Source organism: Gobio gobio (genome assembly GCF_949357685.1).
Source record: "Gobio gobio genome assembly, chromosome: 3".
Taxonomy (NCBI): Eukaryota; Metazoa; Chordata; class Actinopteri; order Cypriniformes; family Gobionidae; genus Gobio; species Gobio gobio.
The window spans coordinates 56,440,575-56,460,497 of NC_137099.1; the positions used below are offsets into that span (position 1 = coordinate 56,440,575).

A 19,923-nucleotide genomic window follows, 5' to 3' on the forward strand; every position below is an offset into this window, starting at 1 on the left:
AACAAAACACTGAATTATACCATTATACTTTTAAAGTGTATGCTTTACTTAGAAACATCTAACAACAACAAAAAACCTAACAACAAAAGCAATGTGTAAATACAGTGAAAAATCAACATGCCCCAGTGCATGATGGGAACACCATAGGTTTTTCTTAATTTTATAATGTGCCCTGCTTGAATTGAGAACTAATATAGAATTTACTTTGATTTTTGAATTCTTGCCTGAACTACACTCTAAAAAAAAAGGCTCGTAATCATAGGGGAACCTTTTTTAGTGCTATATAGCACCAATTTTGGTGCTTCAGTGGTTCTTCAGCGGTTCTTCAGAGGTGCTATATAGCACCTTAGTCAAAGAACCGGTGAAGAACCTCTGAAGAACCGCTGAAGAACCTCTGAAGAACCGCTGAAGAACCACTGAAGCACCAAAATTGGTGCTATATAGCACTAAAAAAGGTTCCCCTATAATTACGAGCCAAGAACCATTTTTGGTGCAATATAGAACCTTTTTTTTTTTAGAGTGTACGTTTTCATGTATAGAAATTACATTTGTATTTTTCTGTAGTATTTACTTCACCACTGTTTTTATCAGTGTATCTTGTGTTGTCATCAGAACATTTACAGCTAAAAATATAAGTAAAAAAGTAAATATCTCAGATAGTTTGGAATTAGTAAGATACATACAGCTTTTATTCATAAACCTGAAGAGTGTACAAATCTAAAACCTGATTTAGTATAAAAGTATACATGCGAGGGGAAGAAATAGTAAAGGAAAGAGTTAGAACTGCTAAATTCACATCACACACACAGCGAGCAAACACAGAAAAAGAGGAATTCCATCTTTTCCAGCCCATGCCCAAATGTCCCAGCCCCTCCTGACCAGCAAAGTTTCACCAGGAATCGATTTTTTTCCCCCACTCTATGATGTCAGAAAATTTGGCTCATTTAAAGGTTGGTGGATTGGATTGGAAATACAGAAAGAGCTCAAAGCATATCTTAACACAGTGATGTAATTTGTCTCACTTGTGTTTGGTTACTATGGACCTCAGGCGAAAAGCTTTTGTGCTTAAGAAAATCGCACTTAAATGAACGACCAAATTAAGACCCCCTTACACCACCCCCATTACACACGCGCAAATCTCGCTCTCTTTTCTCTCTCTCTCTCTCTCTCTCTCTCTCTCTCTCTCTCTCTCTCTCTCTCTCTCTCTCTCTCTCTCTCACTCACACACACACACACACACACACAGACACTTTTTTTCGAATTGGGGGGAAAACTCGTATAGCGGGTTCTAATGTAAGACAACAGTCGGGCACCGAAGAGCTTCAAAAGACGAAGAAAAACAAACATATATTTGTTTGAATGGGCTCCTGAGAATGGAACGATAAGGAGGCGATTTGCTTGTTTTTGTGGGGCTCCGCGGATGGGCCGATTATGAGAACGGTAGCGCAGGTGCTGCCTGAATTACCATACAGCTGAGAGCAAACTTATTCCGCCTGCACACAATAGCGGTGCGCCCGGGGGATGGCCACGCGAGTAACACACACACACACACACACACACACACACACACACACACACACACACACACACACACACACACACATACACACACACGCAAACGCACACACGCGCGCGCGCGCTTCGGACTCTTTCACTGCACGCGTATAATACACACGCGCGCGCACACACACACACACACACACACACACACACACGCACACACACAGAGCGGAAAAGGGAAAAGCAAGTGGAGAATTTGGCCTCCATACAAATGATGCGTATTCTTTTGTGAGTTTGCCCGACGCACACACAGTGTTAGCCTGAGGAATGTTTTTTAGACACAAATCAGGGCTCCCTGAAACAGGAAACGCGCAGGGAAGTTGAGAAACTGAGATTGTCTTCCTCAAATGTGCTGGAAGTGAACTTTTAAATGTTGTTGTTTTTTTTTTAGTCACACACAAAAACACCCTGGGCGTGCAAATGAAAACCAATACATACAAATTAAACTGGCCTAGTATTTTGCATTGTGTCATATTCTCATGCAAATAATAATACATAATCTAAAAGTCTAAAACTTCAGGTTGTAAATTACCGTCACTTTTACGCACACACACAGCCGCGCGCTCATGTGTTTGGTTGGTAGGGGCTGGTTGCAGGGGAGCCGCATTGTAAAGCGTGGGACAGATTGGGGGTAGTGGTTCATTAGCATATTATTACCCCGGCATGTGGCACCCCGTATAAAACTGGCGGCAGGCGGCCTCGCTCCAGATACAAACGCACAGTGTCCGCGGGAGAAGGACGTGAGGAGGGATGTTGGACCAGTGACAAACCCTGGTTTAGGATCAGACGAAGAAGGAACTATAAGCGAACACACGAACATTCTTCTCCTAATTTTGAGGATTATATCATTCCGACGGGATTCCACAAGCTCGTTTATTTTAATTTGGAACTTTCCGTTTGTTTTTGGACACACTTTTTTCTCTCTCCCGGGGAAGAACTGGGAATTCTTTTGACATGAAAGGGAACTGCGTTCTGTTGAAAGCAAGCCTCTTCCAATGAATCAGTCGGCGAAAAGAAGAGGCTTTTAATACGAGGGATCTCCTGACTGATCTGGGAGCAGCCAAGTTGCTCAAAGACTTAAAAAAAACCCTATTTATTTATTTATTTATTAATCATGGGACGCTACTTACTGTTGCTCTTCTCCATCCTGTACATTCTGCTCTGCCAGGTAAGGACCCTCCTCTCAGAATAAGGTAATGTGTTCATTGCAATCACATTTAGATCTAATATTCATGCATTCGTTCTTCTCCAGGCGTCTTCCTCAGGCGTCTTCGAGCTGAAGTTGCAGGAGTTTTTGAACAAGAAGGGCATACAAGGCAACAAGAACTGCTGTAAAGGTGGACTTACCACCCCGTACCAGCAGTGCGAGTGCAAGACTTTTTTCCGCATCTGCTTAAAACATTATCAGCCCAATGCATCTCCAGAGCCGCCCTGCACCTACGGAGGCACCGCCACCCCTGTACTGGGGTCCAACTCTTTCCAAGTGCCAGATACCTTACCGGACGGCTCTTTCACCAATCCCATCCGGATGAATTTCGGTTTCACGTGGCCGGTGAGTACCCTTTAGTACTGATGCACTGACTTCAGCTCATTGAGCTCATTTTCTAACGGACAAATTTGTGCTGTTGCAGGGAACCTTTTCTCTTATCATTGAAGCGGTGCATGCTGATTCCAAAGAGGACCTGACCACAGGTATGTGATCTGACCACAAAAATGAGAACAGAATGTGTAATATTGTTGAACAGCCTGGCTAAAAAAACATGCATCTTCTATACAGAAAACCCCGAGCGCATTATCAGTACCATGACCACACAGAGGCACTTGACCGTGGGCGAGGACTGGTCTCAGGACCTGCACAGCGTGGGTCGAACCGAGCTCAAGTACTCCTACCGCTTTGTGTGCGACGAGCACTACTACGGCGAGGGATGCTCTGTGTTCTGCCGGCCCAGGGACGATGCATTTGGGCATTTCACCTGCGGAGAACGTGGAGAAATCATCTGCGACGCAGGGTGGAAGGGCCAATACTGCACAGAACGTGAGTACAAATACTGTGTATTAATAAATTAACAAGTATAGTAAACATAACGCTCTGTGATCATTCCATAAATGTTGCTTGTTTGAATAACTCAACCCAGATTTGGGAAAGGCTGTGCTGTTAGAAAGAGAGAGGGAGAAAAAAAAAAAAAAAAAAAAAAAAAAAAAACTAAGTTAACGGTTACAAACAACTTGTAACTAAAACCCTGCCCCCCACACTCACACTCCCCCTTCCAGCCCACTCTCACAACACACCACTTGATTTATTCCAGTCGGGAGGAGGAAAGTTTTTAGGAATAATCTCACGCGTGCCATAAATTTACATGCTGCGGTTGGATTGGCTGCTCCAGGAGTGGGCCGGCTGCCGATTGGCTGGCGGAGGGGAGGTATTGTTTGAAGTGGGCAGCTGCCGGGAGTGCGCAGACAATGGAGCAGCTGTCGCCCGCTGGCCGCGCATACACCAGCTGTCCACTCTTATCTTCCCTACCCGGAGACATTGAGAGCACAGGGGAGGAGAGGGGGAAAAAAGTTTTGACCCACAGTGAAGAGAGGGAGGAAAGAAGGGTCCCCTTGTTTGTGAGCGCCCTATTGTTGTCATGTGTTAAGCAGAAATTCTTCAGCGGTGATTAGGAGATTTGAGGTTTTTTTTAAAGCAAGAGGTTTAGGTGAGCCTACCTCCCTCTGCATTTGACACGAAATATGTTTGCTAGGATTTACGTAAAGTTAAAACGTGGCTCCTCCTTGATTCTAATGCAGGTGTTTTATCCTCCTTACAGCAATTTGCCTTCCGGGATGTGACGAGGAGCACGGCTTCTGCGAGAAACCCGGAGAGTGCAAGTACGTTCATCACAGCGTGTACGTCATTACCTGTTGATATCACATGCAGGGCTGATTTTCTAACCGGATGATTTGTTTACATTGTGCATCAGGTGCAGAGTGGGCTTTAAAGGCCGCTACTGTGATGAGTGCATACGTTACCCAGGATGCCTTCATGGGACCTGCCAGCAACCATGGCAATGCAACTGCCAGGAAGGCTGGGGAGGCCTCTTCTGCAACCAAGGTAAGGAAGCAAGACACAAAAGATCAAAGAAAAGCATTTCGAAAGACTAAGAGAGGCTGAAAGAGAAATATGAGTTGCGAGCAACAGCTGTCCAGCTGCGGTCCAACCATGTGTCGCCGCTTTCAGTCGGATTAATCCACATGTGCTCAACATATGTCCGCCTCTGTTACAGATCTGAACTACTGCACACATCATAAGCCCTGCCTGAATGGAGCCACTTGTAGTAACACCGGTCAGGGCAGCTACACCTGTTCCTGTCGCCCAGGATTCAGTGGAGCCAGCTGTGAGATTGAGGTCAACGAATGCACGGGGAACCCCTGCCGCAACGGAGGAAGCTGCACTGTAAGTGTGAATGTTTCATATCAATTACTGTACAACCACGTGCAAATGTGTCTGCAATACTAAAAGTGCCTTTTGCTTTCACAGGACATGGAGAACACCTACAGCTGCACCTGTCCACCTGGCTTTTATGGCAACAACTGCGAGCTTAGCGCCATGACGTGTGCGGACGGGCCGTGCTTCAACGGCGGACGCTGCGCCGACAACCCGGACGGTGGTTACTTCTGCCAGTGTCCCACTGGATATGCAGGGTTCAACTGCGAGAAGAAGATCGACCACTGCTCCTCCAGTCCATGCTCGAACGGTATGTGGCACTTTAGGATTTGAACTTCATGGATTTTTGTGTTGAAACCGGTCCAGAACCTCATTCTCTTCCCTCTTCCCCGATCCACAGGTGCACGCTGCGTCGACCTGGTGAACTCGTACCTGTGCCAGTGTCCGGAAGGGTTCACGGGTATGAACTGCGATCGCGCCGGGGACGAGTGCTCGCTGTACCCTTGCCAAAACGGCGGGACATGTCAGGAAGGCGCCAGTGGTTACCTCTGCACATGCCCACCTGGTTACACCGGACGAAACTGCAGTGCGCCTGTGAGCCGCTGCCAACACAACCCCTGCCATAACGGCGCCACCTGCCACGAGAGGAACAACCGCTATGTGTGTGCTTGCGTTCCGGGATATGGAGGACGCAACTGCCAGTTCTTGCTTCCGGACAGAGCTTCCCAAATAGGCAGCGATGTTCCCTGGACCGCTGTGGGATCGGGAGTCTTGCTGGTGCTGTTGTTGGTAGTCGCATGTGCCGTGGTGGTGGTTTGCGTTCGCTCGAAGGTTCAGCAGCGCCGACGGGACAGGGAGGAGGAGGTCGCCAACGGCGAAAACGAAACGATCAACAACCTCACAAACAACTGTCACCGCGACAAAGATCTGGCTGTGAGTGTCGTCGGGGCGGCACCGGTCAAGAACATCAACAAGAAGATCGATTTTCACAGCGATCACGACGACCTGAGCATCACGACAGAGAAGAGGAGCTATAAGACACGGCATGCACCTGCAGACTACAACCTGGTGCATGAAGTCAAATATGAAGTGAAGCATGAGGTGAAACTGGAGCACGCGGGGAAGGAAATGGCGGCGAAGGAGTTGTCCGATAGCTGCGAGGACGTGAAGTGCCAATCTCTGCAGGACTCTTCCGAGTTTGAGGAGAAGCGCAGGAAACGTCTGAAAAGGTAAAAATGGTTCTCGTTCAAGACTACTCAACTCGACTCCCTCTCACAAGTGTGCATGCGGTGCTAACGCTACTCTCTCTTTCCTTTACAGTGATGCATCAGAAAAGTCGAAATATTCAGAGTCGAGGTATTCTGAATCAAAGTACTCAGAATCAAAGTACTCAGAATCAAAGTACTCAGAATCAAACTATTCCGATTCGCTGTATTCCGAGTCAGCATGTGCGTCGGCATGTGCATCGGCGTCCACGTCGGCTTGTGTCGACACCAAATACAAATCCGTCATGGTGATGTCGGAGGAAAAGGATGAATGTGTAATTGCAACTGAGGTGAGTGTCCTTACATCATGCAAAAGAACAGCGTTCTTACCATTGAATCTGGGAGCTAACAGACGTTTTACTGTCTCGTCCTTTTCCCCCATCTCAGGTGTAATGGGCCTGCAGGAAGCCGATGCTCATTGTGTCCTATGGGAGGCATTCTGAACTCCCTAAGAAAATGCTGCTGCTCGAAACCTTAGGTGGAAACGTCCCACCTCGTGACTACTGCTGCTGAGAAACTAAGACTGATTAACTGATATTCAGGATGAGCTGGTTCTCTGTACTGAAAGAGGCACAGGCGGTGGTGGCCTGTAGGCTTGGAAACTTGTGGAAATGATAATGATGGCAGGAGTGTCATTGAAATTTCAAATGTAGTTGTAAAATTTACCTGTAAAGCCATTTTAAAAGGTGTTGGACAATGTGTGTCCATTTTTAAAGTTTGTTTTTTTATAAAGTGGGTTCATCACACACGAAAATGGCATTAGGAAATAAAAACGTAACAGAAGGATACAAGAAAAGTAAAGTAAAGTATCGCAGCGTTTTGCCATGTGATGTCCAATACTGTGTCAGCGTTGTGGCAACGTTTTAACAATATTTTGGCAACATTTGCTGGTTTTTCGCCAATAATTCCCACAGGCTTTTACTGTGCCCAGAGACTGCACCAAACATTAAGGATGTTACGGAAGTAGTTTAAAATAAATGTGTCACAAATTGTCCGTCTCAGCGACACCGTGGCAAGGTTGTGACAACATTTTAGCAATATTTTGGCAACATTTGCTGGCCCCACAAGTCGGTGTACAAGGGACTACATCAAAACGGTGGATGTTACCAGACCATGATGTCATATCCTGTCACATGACCAGTGGAAACTATGTGTATTACTTGATCACTGAGTAAATGGGAAAAGAAAAAAAAAAATTAAGTGCTCAAAAATCTAAAAATCTCAAAGTCTTCCAAGCCTCCGCTTTTTTGCATTATGGTTTAGAAAATGTTCGTAATTTGCTTTTCGACGTAAGAAAATAAGTTTGTGTTGATGATGAATAATATCCTTGTTTGTATGTATTTTTGTTTTCCTTTTTATAACAAGAGTTGTATGATTTAAGTTAATTTATTTTTATTTAAGTTGTATTTCTAAATATTTGTAATGTTTTTAAGATTATTTAAGTTTGCGTTTTTCCTAAGTTGCTCCTGTTACTTGCAAAGGCACTTCGGGTTGCTGGGATGTTTTGAGAAAAAGATATTTAAAGAAGGATTGTAAAAAAAAAAATGTTATTAATGCTATTGTTTTCATTAACAGGTTTTTGTTTGATTTCCTTTCTCTGAATGAAGTTTTAGCTTAAATTATTTTTCCAAATAAAGATTATGAACTATTGAATATATGTTATTGTTTTATGACCTCTGCTGCACCATACGCTCAGCATCTTTACATTCATATTCGAATACTGACACAACGGTTACAGCATTTTCAGTCTAAAGTAAAGGCAAATCACACGAACATACCACCAAAAACAAACGGCAAAACCTTCAGATGCTGCTAAATGTTAAGCCTCTTTTGTGACGATCTAGGTGTTGGAGTTATGACTTATATGTGTGCCACTCTGTAAGGGTTAGAAATGGCTGTTTATGAAATTGGGGTACAGGTTCTTTATAGGGATGAGAACGAAGCTAATCATTAACATCTGCTCTGGCCTCTTGGTCACCCCATACTGGGCTATTCATGGCTTTACCCCACATTCTGCCTGCCGCGGGTGCATCGCTCAAGAGAAGGGCCTTTGAGAAAAGCCGTCAAATAGCTGCAGGATGTTTACAAGTTTTCCAACCAGACTAGAGGGAGAAAGCTTTGGGAAGAGCTGAGAGGAAGAAGAAAAAAAAACCTTGGCTAGTTGGCAGTTTTCCTAAATGAATGAAGCTATTTGGCAGGTGTTTTGGCGGGAAAGCCTTTCTTGATTTCAAACATGCATCACGAAAATAACCAATGTGTCTTAAAACAGTTTGTGCTTTCCATTAAGAAAAACTTTGCGAGATATGTTGTATCCTAACATTGAAGTAGCCAGAGAACAAAATGTCTTTTGTTGAGCTTTTATGGCTAAACATTAAGCTGGAGGAGAAGTTCAGAGGAGTTCTGGCTGAGGTCTCTTACAACACTCATCAATGGAGCTCTGGGGAACAGGCAGAGTCACACAATGTAGTGGCGGACAATAGCCGATACAAAAGGGCACCATTTGGGAGAGGCAGTGTGTGCCTATGAATGGAGGGAAGGGAGGGGGCAAAGAACGACAGATGTTGTCTGTCCTCCTGAGTCAAAGCGTCCTGCAGGCAGAAAACACCAGCTAGACCCCACATGGCCATGGATGAGAGACACAATGGAGACCCTTCAGCTCACGTCTCTTGGTCTTCTCTGATATTTCACATCTGAACGTAACTTAAAACTACTTCACATTGCGCTGCAAAAAAAAGAACTTCACTTAATGTAGATATTGACCCAAAGAATAATTAAATTATTTATTTTAACAGTTTTACACTTTATTTACACCAAGACAAGCCTCACTATTATTACTGTCATATGTTACGGATTTTTCCAAAATCCCTAATACTTAGCAACCTCATAACTCTCATAACATAAAACTCTTTCAATCAGAACACATTAGCAACCTTGTAGTAACGCCCTGACAACCACCCAGAACCACGTACCAACTCACTGGCTACCACTCAGAACACAATAGCAACCACATATTGTACTTTCTGGAATATAATTCACATTTGTTTAGCATCTGAAACATGCTGGATTTAGATTCCTGTCATGGAATGGCTGTATACACTATAGCAATCTCAAACCCTCAAAACCACCCAGAACACCCCAGCAATCACATAGCAACCCCCTAGCAATCTCATAGCAACGCCCTGGCAACTACTCAAAACACCCTAGCAATTTCAAACCCTTGAAACCACCCAGAACACCCCGGCTATTACATAGCAACGCTCTGGCAACTACTCAAAACACATTAGCAATTTCAAACCCTCGAAACCACCCAGAACACCCCAGCTATTACATAGCAACGCCCTGGCAACTACTCAAAACCCCCTAGCAATCTCATAGCAACACCCTGGCAACTACTCAAAACACCCTAGCAATCTCATAGCAACGCCCTGGCAACTACTCAAAACACCTTAGCAATCTCAAACCCACGAAATCACCCAGAACACCTCAGAAATCACTTAGTAATGCCCTGGCAACTACTCAAAACACCCTAACAATCTCATAGCAACACCCTGGCAACTACTCAAAACACCCTAGCAATCGCAAACCCTTAAAACCACCCAGAACACCCCAGCTATTACATAGCAATGCCCTGGCAATTACTCAAAACACCTTAGCAATCTCATAGCAATGCCCTGGCAACTACTCAAAACACCCTAGCAATCTCATAGCAACACCCTGGCAACTACTCAAAACACCCTAGCAATCTCATAGCAACACCCTGGCAACTACTCAAAACACCCTAGCAATCTCATAGCAACACCCTGGCAACTACTCAAAACACCCAAGCAATCTCATAGCAACACCCTGGCAACTACTCAAAACACCCTAGCAATCTCATAGCAACACCCTGGCAACTACTCAAAAACACCCTAGCAATCGCAAACCCTTAAAACCACCCAGAACACCCCAGCTATTACATAGCAACACCCTGGCAACTACTCAAAACACCCTAGCAATCTCATAGCAACACCCTGGCAACTACTCAAAACACCCAAGCAATCTCATAGCAACACCCTGGCAACTACTCAAAACACCCTAGCAATCTCATAGCAACACCCTGGCAACTACTCAAAAACACCCTAGCAATCGCAAACCCTTAAAACCACCCAGAACACCCCAGCTATTACATAGCAACACCCTGGCAACTACTCAAAACACCCTAGCAATCTCATAGCAACACCCTGGCAACTACTCAAAAACACCCTAGCAATCGCAAACCCTTAAAACCACCCAGAACACCCCAGCTATTACATAGCAACGCCCTGGCAACTACTCAAAACACCCTAGCAATCTCATAACGGCAACAACCACTCAGAACACATTTGTAACGTCATAGCAACGCCCTGACAACCAACCAGAACATTCTAGCATCATTGCGGTGAGTTTCGCACTGGCAAACATCACTTACATTTCGTTTAGATGTAAAAATCAAATTGAAATGTATTTATTTAATATTTGGTGCCTATAGAATAAATATAAGCATGGCTTCTCATATTGAAATTGATCTTAAGATCGCTTTCTTAGGAAGGCCTCTGCCAAGTGCAGAAAAGTAGTTTTGCACAAGCAACCCAAGATCAAACTGGGCAAGCGTTCTGCACTTCAATTAGCACTAGATCTTGAGCTGGCATCAATGTGACTTCATGGAAAACAAAGAAGGGAATAAGAGGTTTGCTCTGTGATCCCGTTGCATTTTAATGAGCCGATCATGTAGAGTCCTCAGGGAACAAACGGTAACATTATATTCCAGCACAACATGGACGCTTAAATACTAAGAAGCAGCGTACGTACTCAAATCGCAAAGTCATCAGTCAAGTCCAACTGAGCCGTGAGAGCTCGGCTCACGTCCACTGACTGCAGGTATTCATGCGCCATTACCAGCAGGTGAAGTTGGAAAACTGAGCAGGGAAGAAACCGAGGCTGGTGCGGGCAGAGCTGGAAATAACTGAAGAACACAGATAAGACGAAGAGAAGAACAAGTGAACAGGAGAACAAGGAAGAGGACTCGGGTGCAGCAGGGACAGACCAGGTGTGATGAAATAGTCATGAGGAGAGGCAGAGTCTAGCTTGAGTTACACCTGCCGGTCCTAAAGTAATGAGGAAAGAGCGAGAGGAAGAACGCCACAGAGATGGGGAGAAGAAGGAGAGATACAAGACGCTGGCAAGGGTGAAGTCTTGGGAGCACTCGGAAGGTTTGTGTTTTATTTGTGGACTTCTGCTTTTGGATTGGCTTATGCTTAGCTATTCTATCTTTGCTGGTTACTTTCTGCTTACAGTAAAAGGGGCTTGCTAACCTTGCATGTCTGTGCTGTAAGCTCATGCCTCATACCATAGTGTCGCTAAAATTCATCTTTTCAGGTGTGTAGATGTTAAGTAACATCACTTGATTAGTTGCTTGAGCGCTGGCATAAAATCCATCTAACCTTTAAGCCTCGAGGAACTTGTTTAACCCACGAGCTACATTAAAATATCCTGTTTCTGGTACAGATCCTGCTAAGATTGCACTTATCGCTGTATTTAGGAGTTAAAAGTCTCTACCTTCACCTCAGCGACGTAAATTATTCAAGAGCGCTTGGATTCTGTCACAATCTGCCAATCAGGGAAATTAGGGTGATGTGTCCTGAACAAGCAGCTGCTGTGATGTCAATTTGTTCTTCACTTCTTCGTCCGTTGACATGATTGTGTGCATCAATCCGGTGTATGTACTGTCGCTTCGAAGGCCGTCAGAGTCCCCAGACGATCTACAACAAAACGAGATCCTTATATAGAAATGCATTGGTTACATGCAAATCAGTAAATGGTCAATGCAATAAAGTTTGCTTCTGACATCAAAACTTGTGCACAATCAAAACAATTATTTAGATGCAGAGCAGAAACGGACTCATTGGCAAATAATCTAATAAGTGTCAATCCGGGTTCGCTTAGGTTCCTAAAATTTATACCAAAAAAAAAAGAATTTACTCAAAAAAGCAGCGTCAAGTGGTTCTACACAACTATATTGAGTAATTTTTACAAATAACAATTTAGTTATATGAACAAAAGAAATTCAAGTAAAGCTGAGAACATTTCTTTGAGTAAATGCACACCATTTGAATTTGTCACTGTTACATAATATTTATATGAGTTTACTTAATAATGTTAAATTTATAAAAGTTTATTATGTTAGGTGAACACATTTATCGATTGAATTGACCTTATTAAATTAACTATTTGCTCTACAAACGAAATTTTAGTTTTAGAAACAAAATGCAAAAATAACTCATTGGACAAACTTAATTTAATTGAGGGCAGGAATTCCATCCAATAAATTTGGGTAAATGAGTGCCCACAGCCTAAAGCCTGGAACACACCAAGCCGACAGTCGGCCGTTGGGCAGTTTTCGAGCGTCGTCCAACTAAGTTTTCTCTGCGTGTTCCGCCCCATCGGCTGACGTTGGTCCTCGTCGGCTATTTTTCAGCCGATTCGACATGTTGAATCGGTGTCTGCGCTTGTTGGTCAGTCGGGCCATCTGATCGCTCTGATTGAACCAGTGCACGAAAAAAAAAAACAAACAGAAGTGAGCGTCTGTGGTGAGCGAGATTATGAGGTGCTTTGTTTATATAGGGAATACGGAGTAGCTCTTCCGGTTTCCCGCTTTCAATAACGAAAACTGCTGTCACCAGCTGGTACGGAAAGCTATTTCCTCTTACGCAGGCGCAGAACGGACATGCTACTGGCCGTCAGATGTCGAGCGTCTGCTTGGTGTGACAGGGCAACTTTGGACCCAGACGCTGCCAACGTGAGCCAAAGTTAGCCAAAGTGAGCTAATGCAGTCTGCTTTCGTCAGTGTTAAATGGACGCCGTCGGTTTGGTGTGTTCCTCGCTTAAGGCACCACTCTTCTGCATAATGGTAACCACAAAATTACAGAAACTTCTCTAAATGTCCAACCTAACTGAACAGAACACTTACATAAACTAACAACATCTTTCCCTTTTCTGAAAAACATAAAATTACACTTTAATCCCTAAATTTACTCTCCTAATGCAGTCCATTGCAAAGTATGCTGGGAACTACAGATCCACTGCCCAGTTTGTTCGTTTCACTCAGCAATGGTAAGTTGCCCGAACAAACATTTATTAAAGGGTTAGTTCACCCAAAAATGCTAATTCTGTCATAAGACCTCCGTTCATCTTCAGAACATAAATGAAGATATTTTAGTGTAAATCTGATGGCTCTGAAAGGCCTCCATTGGCACAATGCACTTTACACTCTCAAGACCCTTAAAAGGTGCTAAAGACGTCGTTACAAAGTCCATCTCACTACAGTGGGTCTACAATAACTTTATGGAGCGACAACAATAGTTTTTGTGTGCAAAAATAAAACCTAAATAACGACTTATATAGTGATGACTGATTTCAAAACACGGCCTCTTGAAGCTTCGAAGCGTTATGAATCACTGAGTCGATTCAGCGGTTTGGATCGACAAACTCACGTGATTTCAGCAGTTTGGCGGTTTGACACGCGATCCGAATCATGATTCAACTCGCTGATTCATAACGCTTCGGAGCTTCATGATGTGGTGTTTTGAAAACGGTCATCACTATATAAGTCGTTTTTTAGGTTTTTTTGCGCACAAAAACTATTCTCGCCGCTTCAATAAGTTATTTTAGAGCCACTGTAGTGAGATGGACTTTGTAACGACGTCTTTAGTAGCTTTTAAGGGTCTTGAGAGTGTAACGTGCCATTGTGCCAATGGAGGCTTTTCAGAGCCATCAGATTTCAACTAAAATATCTTCATTTGTGTTCTGAAGATGAACGGAGGTCTGACGGGTGTCCAACGACATGAGGGTAAGTAATTAATGACAGAATTTTCATTTTTGGGTGAACTAACCCTTTAAGTAAAGCTGGCAATACTCATTTTTAGTAGAAACAACTCAGTAAATTTAAGTTAATTTAGTTACATGAGTTTTTTAAGTAATGTGAACAAGGATGATTTGAGTGCAACTTACAGTGAAAGTTCATTTTTTTGAGTGTACACTGTAGTGAGTGATCAGTGATCAGTTGACGTAATTTTTTTTAAAAAGTGAGTAAACCTGTTATTAAGTAAATAAACCATGCATAATTGAAAACATTATTAAGTAAATAAACCATGCATAATTGAAAAAAATAAGTTGTGTGAAATTGCCTCACATTTAAGTTAAGTCAACTGATCACTTTTTACAGTGTACAAATCAGTATTATAGTTAGTTAAAATTAAAGCCATAAAATAATTGTTACTTGAAATGAAATGAGCAGCACCTGGAATAAAACAAAAATGCTAGTTGCCAATGCAATATTTCTATTTCTATATTTTTGTATTAGTTTACCTGGACCTTAACTAACACTGAGATAAAAAAAAATGAATATATATTTTAAAAAACAATAACTAATAAAAAACACGCAACAAAATTACTAAAACTTTAACTTAAAATGAAAATACAACAATTAAAAACGAATTCAAAATATTAGAAAACTATAATAGTGTGTCAATGACACTAAAATAACACTGATGTGAAGCGCCAAAAACCAAGGATTAAAGGTGCATTATATTTTATATTAAAATATACATTTAGAAATTTAATTTACATTCATTTCAATGAGAAAATAAGAAAGGATGATATGCTTAAATGGCATGTTTTACCCCCGATTTCCCCCTCTTTTGATAGCGCAAATCAAAGGTCATCACTGGCCAACTGGTTAGGGCATCTCTGGCTTAAACGGTTCACAAGCTTTCCTCGATTAAAGATCCCCCTGCAGAACGGCGTTCACATGACCTGACACACATCTGTTTCTTAAGATCAGCATCATTCTCCTCGAGCTGCAGGTGGAGCTGAACACTATTTGAAATACGTCAATATGTTCCTTGACCGTGACTAATTCAGATAATGGATGAAGACAAAGACTCATTAGAGAGTGTCGTACCATCTGCTTTAATCTACTATTGATAAACTTCACTGCAAACCAGGAACAAAGAGGGTCACATTTTATGATGTCGGCAAGTTGAGTAATTTAGCCGGTGTCAAAACTGTTTAGCTAACATTAGGAGCACTATATTAACAGGCAACATAATATGAATCAAAACCATGTGCACTGCAAAAATTCCTTTCTTTTGTAGTATTTTTGTCTTGTTTTACAAATGTTTAAAAATTACTAAATGAAGATACATTAGCATGAGAAGCAAAATGACATATATCATGTTTTGAAAAAATTAAGTGAGTTTATGTTTAATGCCAATGAACTTAAAAATGAACTTGTTTTGCCTTTGAAGTAAATTCATTTGCAGATTTTTTTTTTTGTTCGCTGTAAGAAAAAAAGAAGAAAAAAGTAAGAGTTCATTCTGCCTTTTTTAAATTTAGGCCCGGTTCCACGGACAGGGCTTAGATTAAGCCAGGATGAGGCCTTAGTTCAATTACAGGACATTTAACACTAGAACTGCCAGGGGTCGCTGTATACCTATAACCACCAGCGGGTAAAATGTACCCATGCAGATGATTACTGTTTTGATACGGCTAAAAAGCATAATATGTCTGTATTATGCCACTGTCTTCACAAAGTTTTTGTCCAGTTGTTTTATGCTATAGGTTACAATAATCACTTTTAGGTGAATATAGGCTAAACCAGCCTGCAATTACAACGTGAATTAGAAGGAAATACACATTTGGGTGGTGTAATATTATAGTAGAATGTCAGTAATCACATATTAGGTTAACCCATGTTATTTAAATTACTAAAATACCCTATATAGACAATATATAGCAATAATAGTCCTCCGCACTGCATAGGATATGATCACAGATGACATGCGATGTATATCATGTGCAACGACAAATTCAAGCGCAGTGTCACCTGATGAATTATTCATTTGTATAGTTATATCGGACCCACTTTATATTAGGTGGCCTTAACTACTATGTACTAACAATTTTATTAATCATTTGATACAATGCACTTATTATGTACATACATGTCTTTACATTGTACTTACATTTTTAAATATACCTGTGTGTAATTACATTTGTAATTAATTTCTGTAGTTACATTTGTAATTACACTGTTGACACTTCCCTTACACATAACCCTACCCTTAAACTTACCCATACCACCATATCTGTCCCTAACCCTACCCATATCCCACCTCAATATCAGCAAAGGTGTTTTGCAATACAATATAAACACAGTAAGTACATTGTACTTATTTTTTTATGTAAGAACATAGTAGTTATGGCCACCTAATATAAAGCGGGGCCGTTATATCATTTATAATTTGAATAAGAGAACAGCACCAATAAACTTGGGATAATCATGAAAATTGTATTATTCATTACATCATAGATCGGAAATATTGTTTTTCAGGAAACGGGCAGACTTGAATAAATAGCAACACAATAGCAAACAAAATCGCAAAAAAAAAGTGTAATTAATCCAAAGTTTGAACATTTATAAATAGGCTAAAACATCTTCATTTGAGCGTGCGTTGTGTGACTGTTTACAGTAAGCCTATACGTTGCTCAAACACAGAGTGAAAATAAAGGAATTATATAGGGGTATAAATGCCCCGTTTTTAGATATGGTTTTATCTATAAAAAAAATTAACAACAGGGGATTGTAAATAACACAATTTTAGTAAAAGTCAGTGACTGGGAGACTTGGATATTTTATTGAAAATCTGTTAAGTATGTATTTGAAAAACACCCATGGGTAAATTTTACTGTGGCACTGATATATTTTTATTAGGGCTGTCAAAAGATTAATCGCGATTAATCGCATCCAAAATAAAAGTTTGTGTTTACATAATATATGTGTGTGTACTCTGTTAATTATTATTTATATATACACACACAAGCATGTATATGTTTAAGAAAAATATATAATTTTTATATATAAAACATTTATATTTATATATATTATAGATTATATGAATGTATATACAGTATATACATGCAAATATTTCTTAAATATATACATGACTGTGTGTGTATTTATATATAAATAATAATTAACAGAGTACACACACATATATGTAAACACAAACTATTATTTTGGATGCGATTAATCGCGATTAATCTTTTGACAGCCCTAATTTTTAGATATGCTTTCAGTTAAAACTGCTCAAACATGCATTTTAGTCTAAGACTAACTTTAACCTCGTCTGTGAAACCGGGGGTTAGTCAACTCAAATATCCAAATTGTCACATAGTACAACAACAACACTTACTTTTTTATGTTGAAAGAACTTCTTTTTTTTTTACAGTGTTTTATGCTTAAACTTAATTTTGATATATTTTTTCGAAAACAAAACTTCAAGGCCCGGTTCCACAGACAGGGCTTAAACCAAACCAGGATTAGGCCTTAGTTCAATTAGGACATTTAAGTAGCTTTTATAAACGTACCTTAAAACAACATTACTGATGTGCATCTCCAGACAAAACAATGACACTGATATATTTTAAGAGATGCTTTCAGTTAAAACAGCCCAAACTTGCATTTTAGTCTGAGACTAACTTTAACCTCGTCTGTGAAACCGGGCGTTAGTCAACTCAAATATCCAAGTTGTCACTTAGTATAAATTCCCATTTCAAGTTGACTGAACTTAAATTTTAAGGCAGCACAAACACTTTTTTAAGTTGAAAGAACTTCTTTTTTACAGTGTTTGATGCTTAAACTTAATTTTGATATATGTTTTCGAAAACAAAACTTCTAGGCCCGGTTCCACAGACAGGGCTTAGATTAATCCAGGATTAGGCCTTAGTTCAATTAGGACATTTAAGTAGCTTTTTTAAACGTGTCCTAGAAAACAACATTACTGGTGTGCATCTTGAGACAAAATAATGACACTGGCATATTTTAAGATATGCTTTCAGTTAAAAGAGCTCAAACATGCATTTTAGTCTGGGATGAGTTTAAGCCTTGTCTGTGAAACCGGGGGAATATCTTTTGTCATTTTGCTTCTTAATTAAGTGAATGTATCTTCATTTAAGAATGATTAGTTATTAAGAGAAAAGTTTTATCAAGAAAGTTAGGAAAGCAAAATTATGCCAGAATAATAAATGTGATGATCTTCCCTGTGCAGACACAAGCAACAAAACAAAGCGTGACCTCAGAGGACCTGACGAACTAATCTGCAATTAACCCAAAGCATGACTCGACTGGAACCGGCCCTCCAGCGCTCAGAGAGTCGCTCAGTGATAGAAACGCAGAGCAGGAGAGGGAGCGCCAACACGAGCAGAAGAGGAAGCGTCAGCATGAGCAGAAGAGAAAGTGTCAGCCAACACACAGGTGAGATTTAACGTTCACACCATGTCATAATTACCGTAATTACTAGAGGACAACGCTTGACGTCGGACTGTGTAATTTGAGTAATCAAGAGACAAAACCACAATACATCAAGTAACAGTCGTTATGCAAATGCCTTATTAATAAACGCATCGTTTATTTAGTGGGACATTAGATGTATTCATCTCTGTGCTGGCGACATACTGCAATCAGAGCTGGGTAATAACTGATTATATGTGGATTACATAATCAGATTCCAAAAATTAAATATTTGTAATTTGATTACTTTACATTTTAAAACGACTTATTCAGACTACAGTTACTTTTTTATGGATTACATGTCACAATGGCAGTCAAATATTCATAATTCAAGTCAAGTCACCTTTATTTTTATAGCGCTCTTCACAACACAGATGCTTCAAAGCAGCTTTACATTTAGTTTTAAATGAAAAGCTAAAGTAAGTTTTTGATTGATTAATTTCTGTTGTAAAAACTGATTTCAAAATGTAAAAACGCATGTAAAAAACTATTGCACAAAATGAAAACAATAATGTAAATATTATTATTATAAGTGTGAATAAAAAAATTAAAAGCGCATTTTAAAAAAATAACAAGCATGATTTCATCTCTAAAACGTCTTAGTGTGTGTTTTGGTCATAATGTCAGCTATTATAATTTCATAATTAGGACTTTTAATCATAATTTAGATTTAATCCAAAATTCTTAATTTTTATCAAAGAATTTTTAAAGTCCTAATTTCAACTGTATTTTTAACTTTGTATCTAATAATGAGGACTTTTAAAATCATATTTTCAACATTATATCATAATTATGACTTAGCATGTCATATTTTTGACTTTTTTTCTCACTATTATGACTTTTAAAATCATTTTCTTACTTTTTATCTAATAATGAGGACATTTAAAATCATATTTTCAACATTTTATCTCTTAATTATGACTTTATGATAATTGAAATGAGCTGATCAGTAATATAGTTGAATATTCACTGGTTTTCCATATGACTACTTATTTTTAATCTTATACATTTTCTGCTTGTTTACATTCAGAAGGTCTTCCAGGTTTGTGGAATTGCACGCACAGACCAGCCACTGAAAACTGAGCATTTGATCACTGGATTTACACAAATAATTTAACTTTTAACAAGTGTTTTCTCAGTGTTAAACTCCTGATTAACACATTCATTATTATTTGAATTATCACTTCAGTGTTATTTAACCATGCATTTTGGAATGCTTTTGTCTTTCAAATGCATTAAAATGTACAAAATAATGTAATTTCATATTTGCATGCAATGCAGGCCCCAATTTTTTTGACCTAATA

General features: G+C 40.3%; 1 protein-coding gene across 1 annotated transcript; it reads left to right on the forward strand.

Annotated features, from left to right (window-relative positions):
* The first annotated feature begins 2,137 nt into the window (after positions 1-2,137).
* Positions 2,138-7,903, forward strand: dla (deltaA). The gene is made up of 11 exons (XM_079811837.1): positions 2,138-2,728; positions 2,813-3,112; positions 3,192-3,252; positions 3,338-3,595; positions 4,371-4,431; positions 4,524-4,654; positions 4,827-4,996; positions 5,081-5,297; positions 5,388-6,216; positions 6,308-6,542; positions 6,640-7,903. The coding sequence occupies exons 1-11, from the start codon at positions 2,675-2,677 to the stop codon at positions 6,643-6,645; spliced, it is 2,322 nt and encodes a 773-aa protein (XP_079667963.1). The 5' UTR covers positions 2,138-2,674; the 3' UTR covers positions 6,646-7,903.
* Positions 7,904-19,923: the final 12,020 nt, after the last annotated feature.

Bases quoted from the DNA above. Each gene is read 5' to 3' on its own strand.
- dla (XM_079811837.1), top strand. From the start codon at position 2,675: ATGGGACGCTACTTACTGTTGCTCTTCTCCATCCTGTACATTCTGCTC. The intron at 3,253-3,337 runs GTATGTGATCTG...TCTTCTATACAG, and splicing joins CAAAGAGGACCTGACCACAG to AAAACCCCGAGCGCATTATC. The intron at 4,655-4,826 runs GTAAGGAAGCAA...CCTCTGTTACAG, and splicing joins AGGCCTCTTCTGCAACCAAG to ATCTGAACTACTGCACACAT.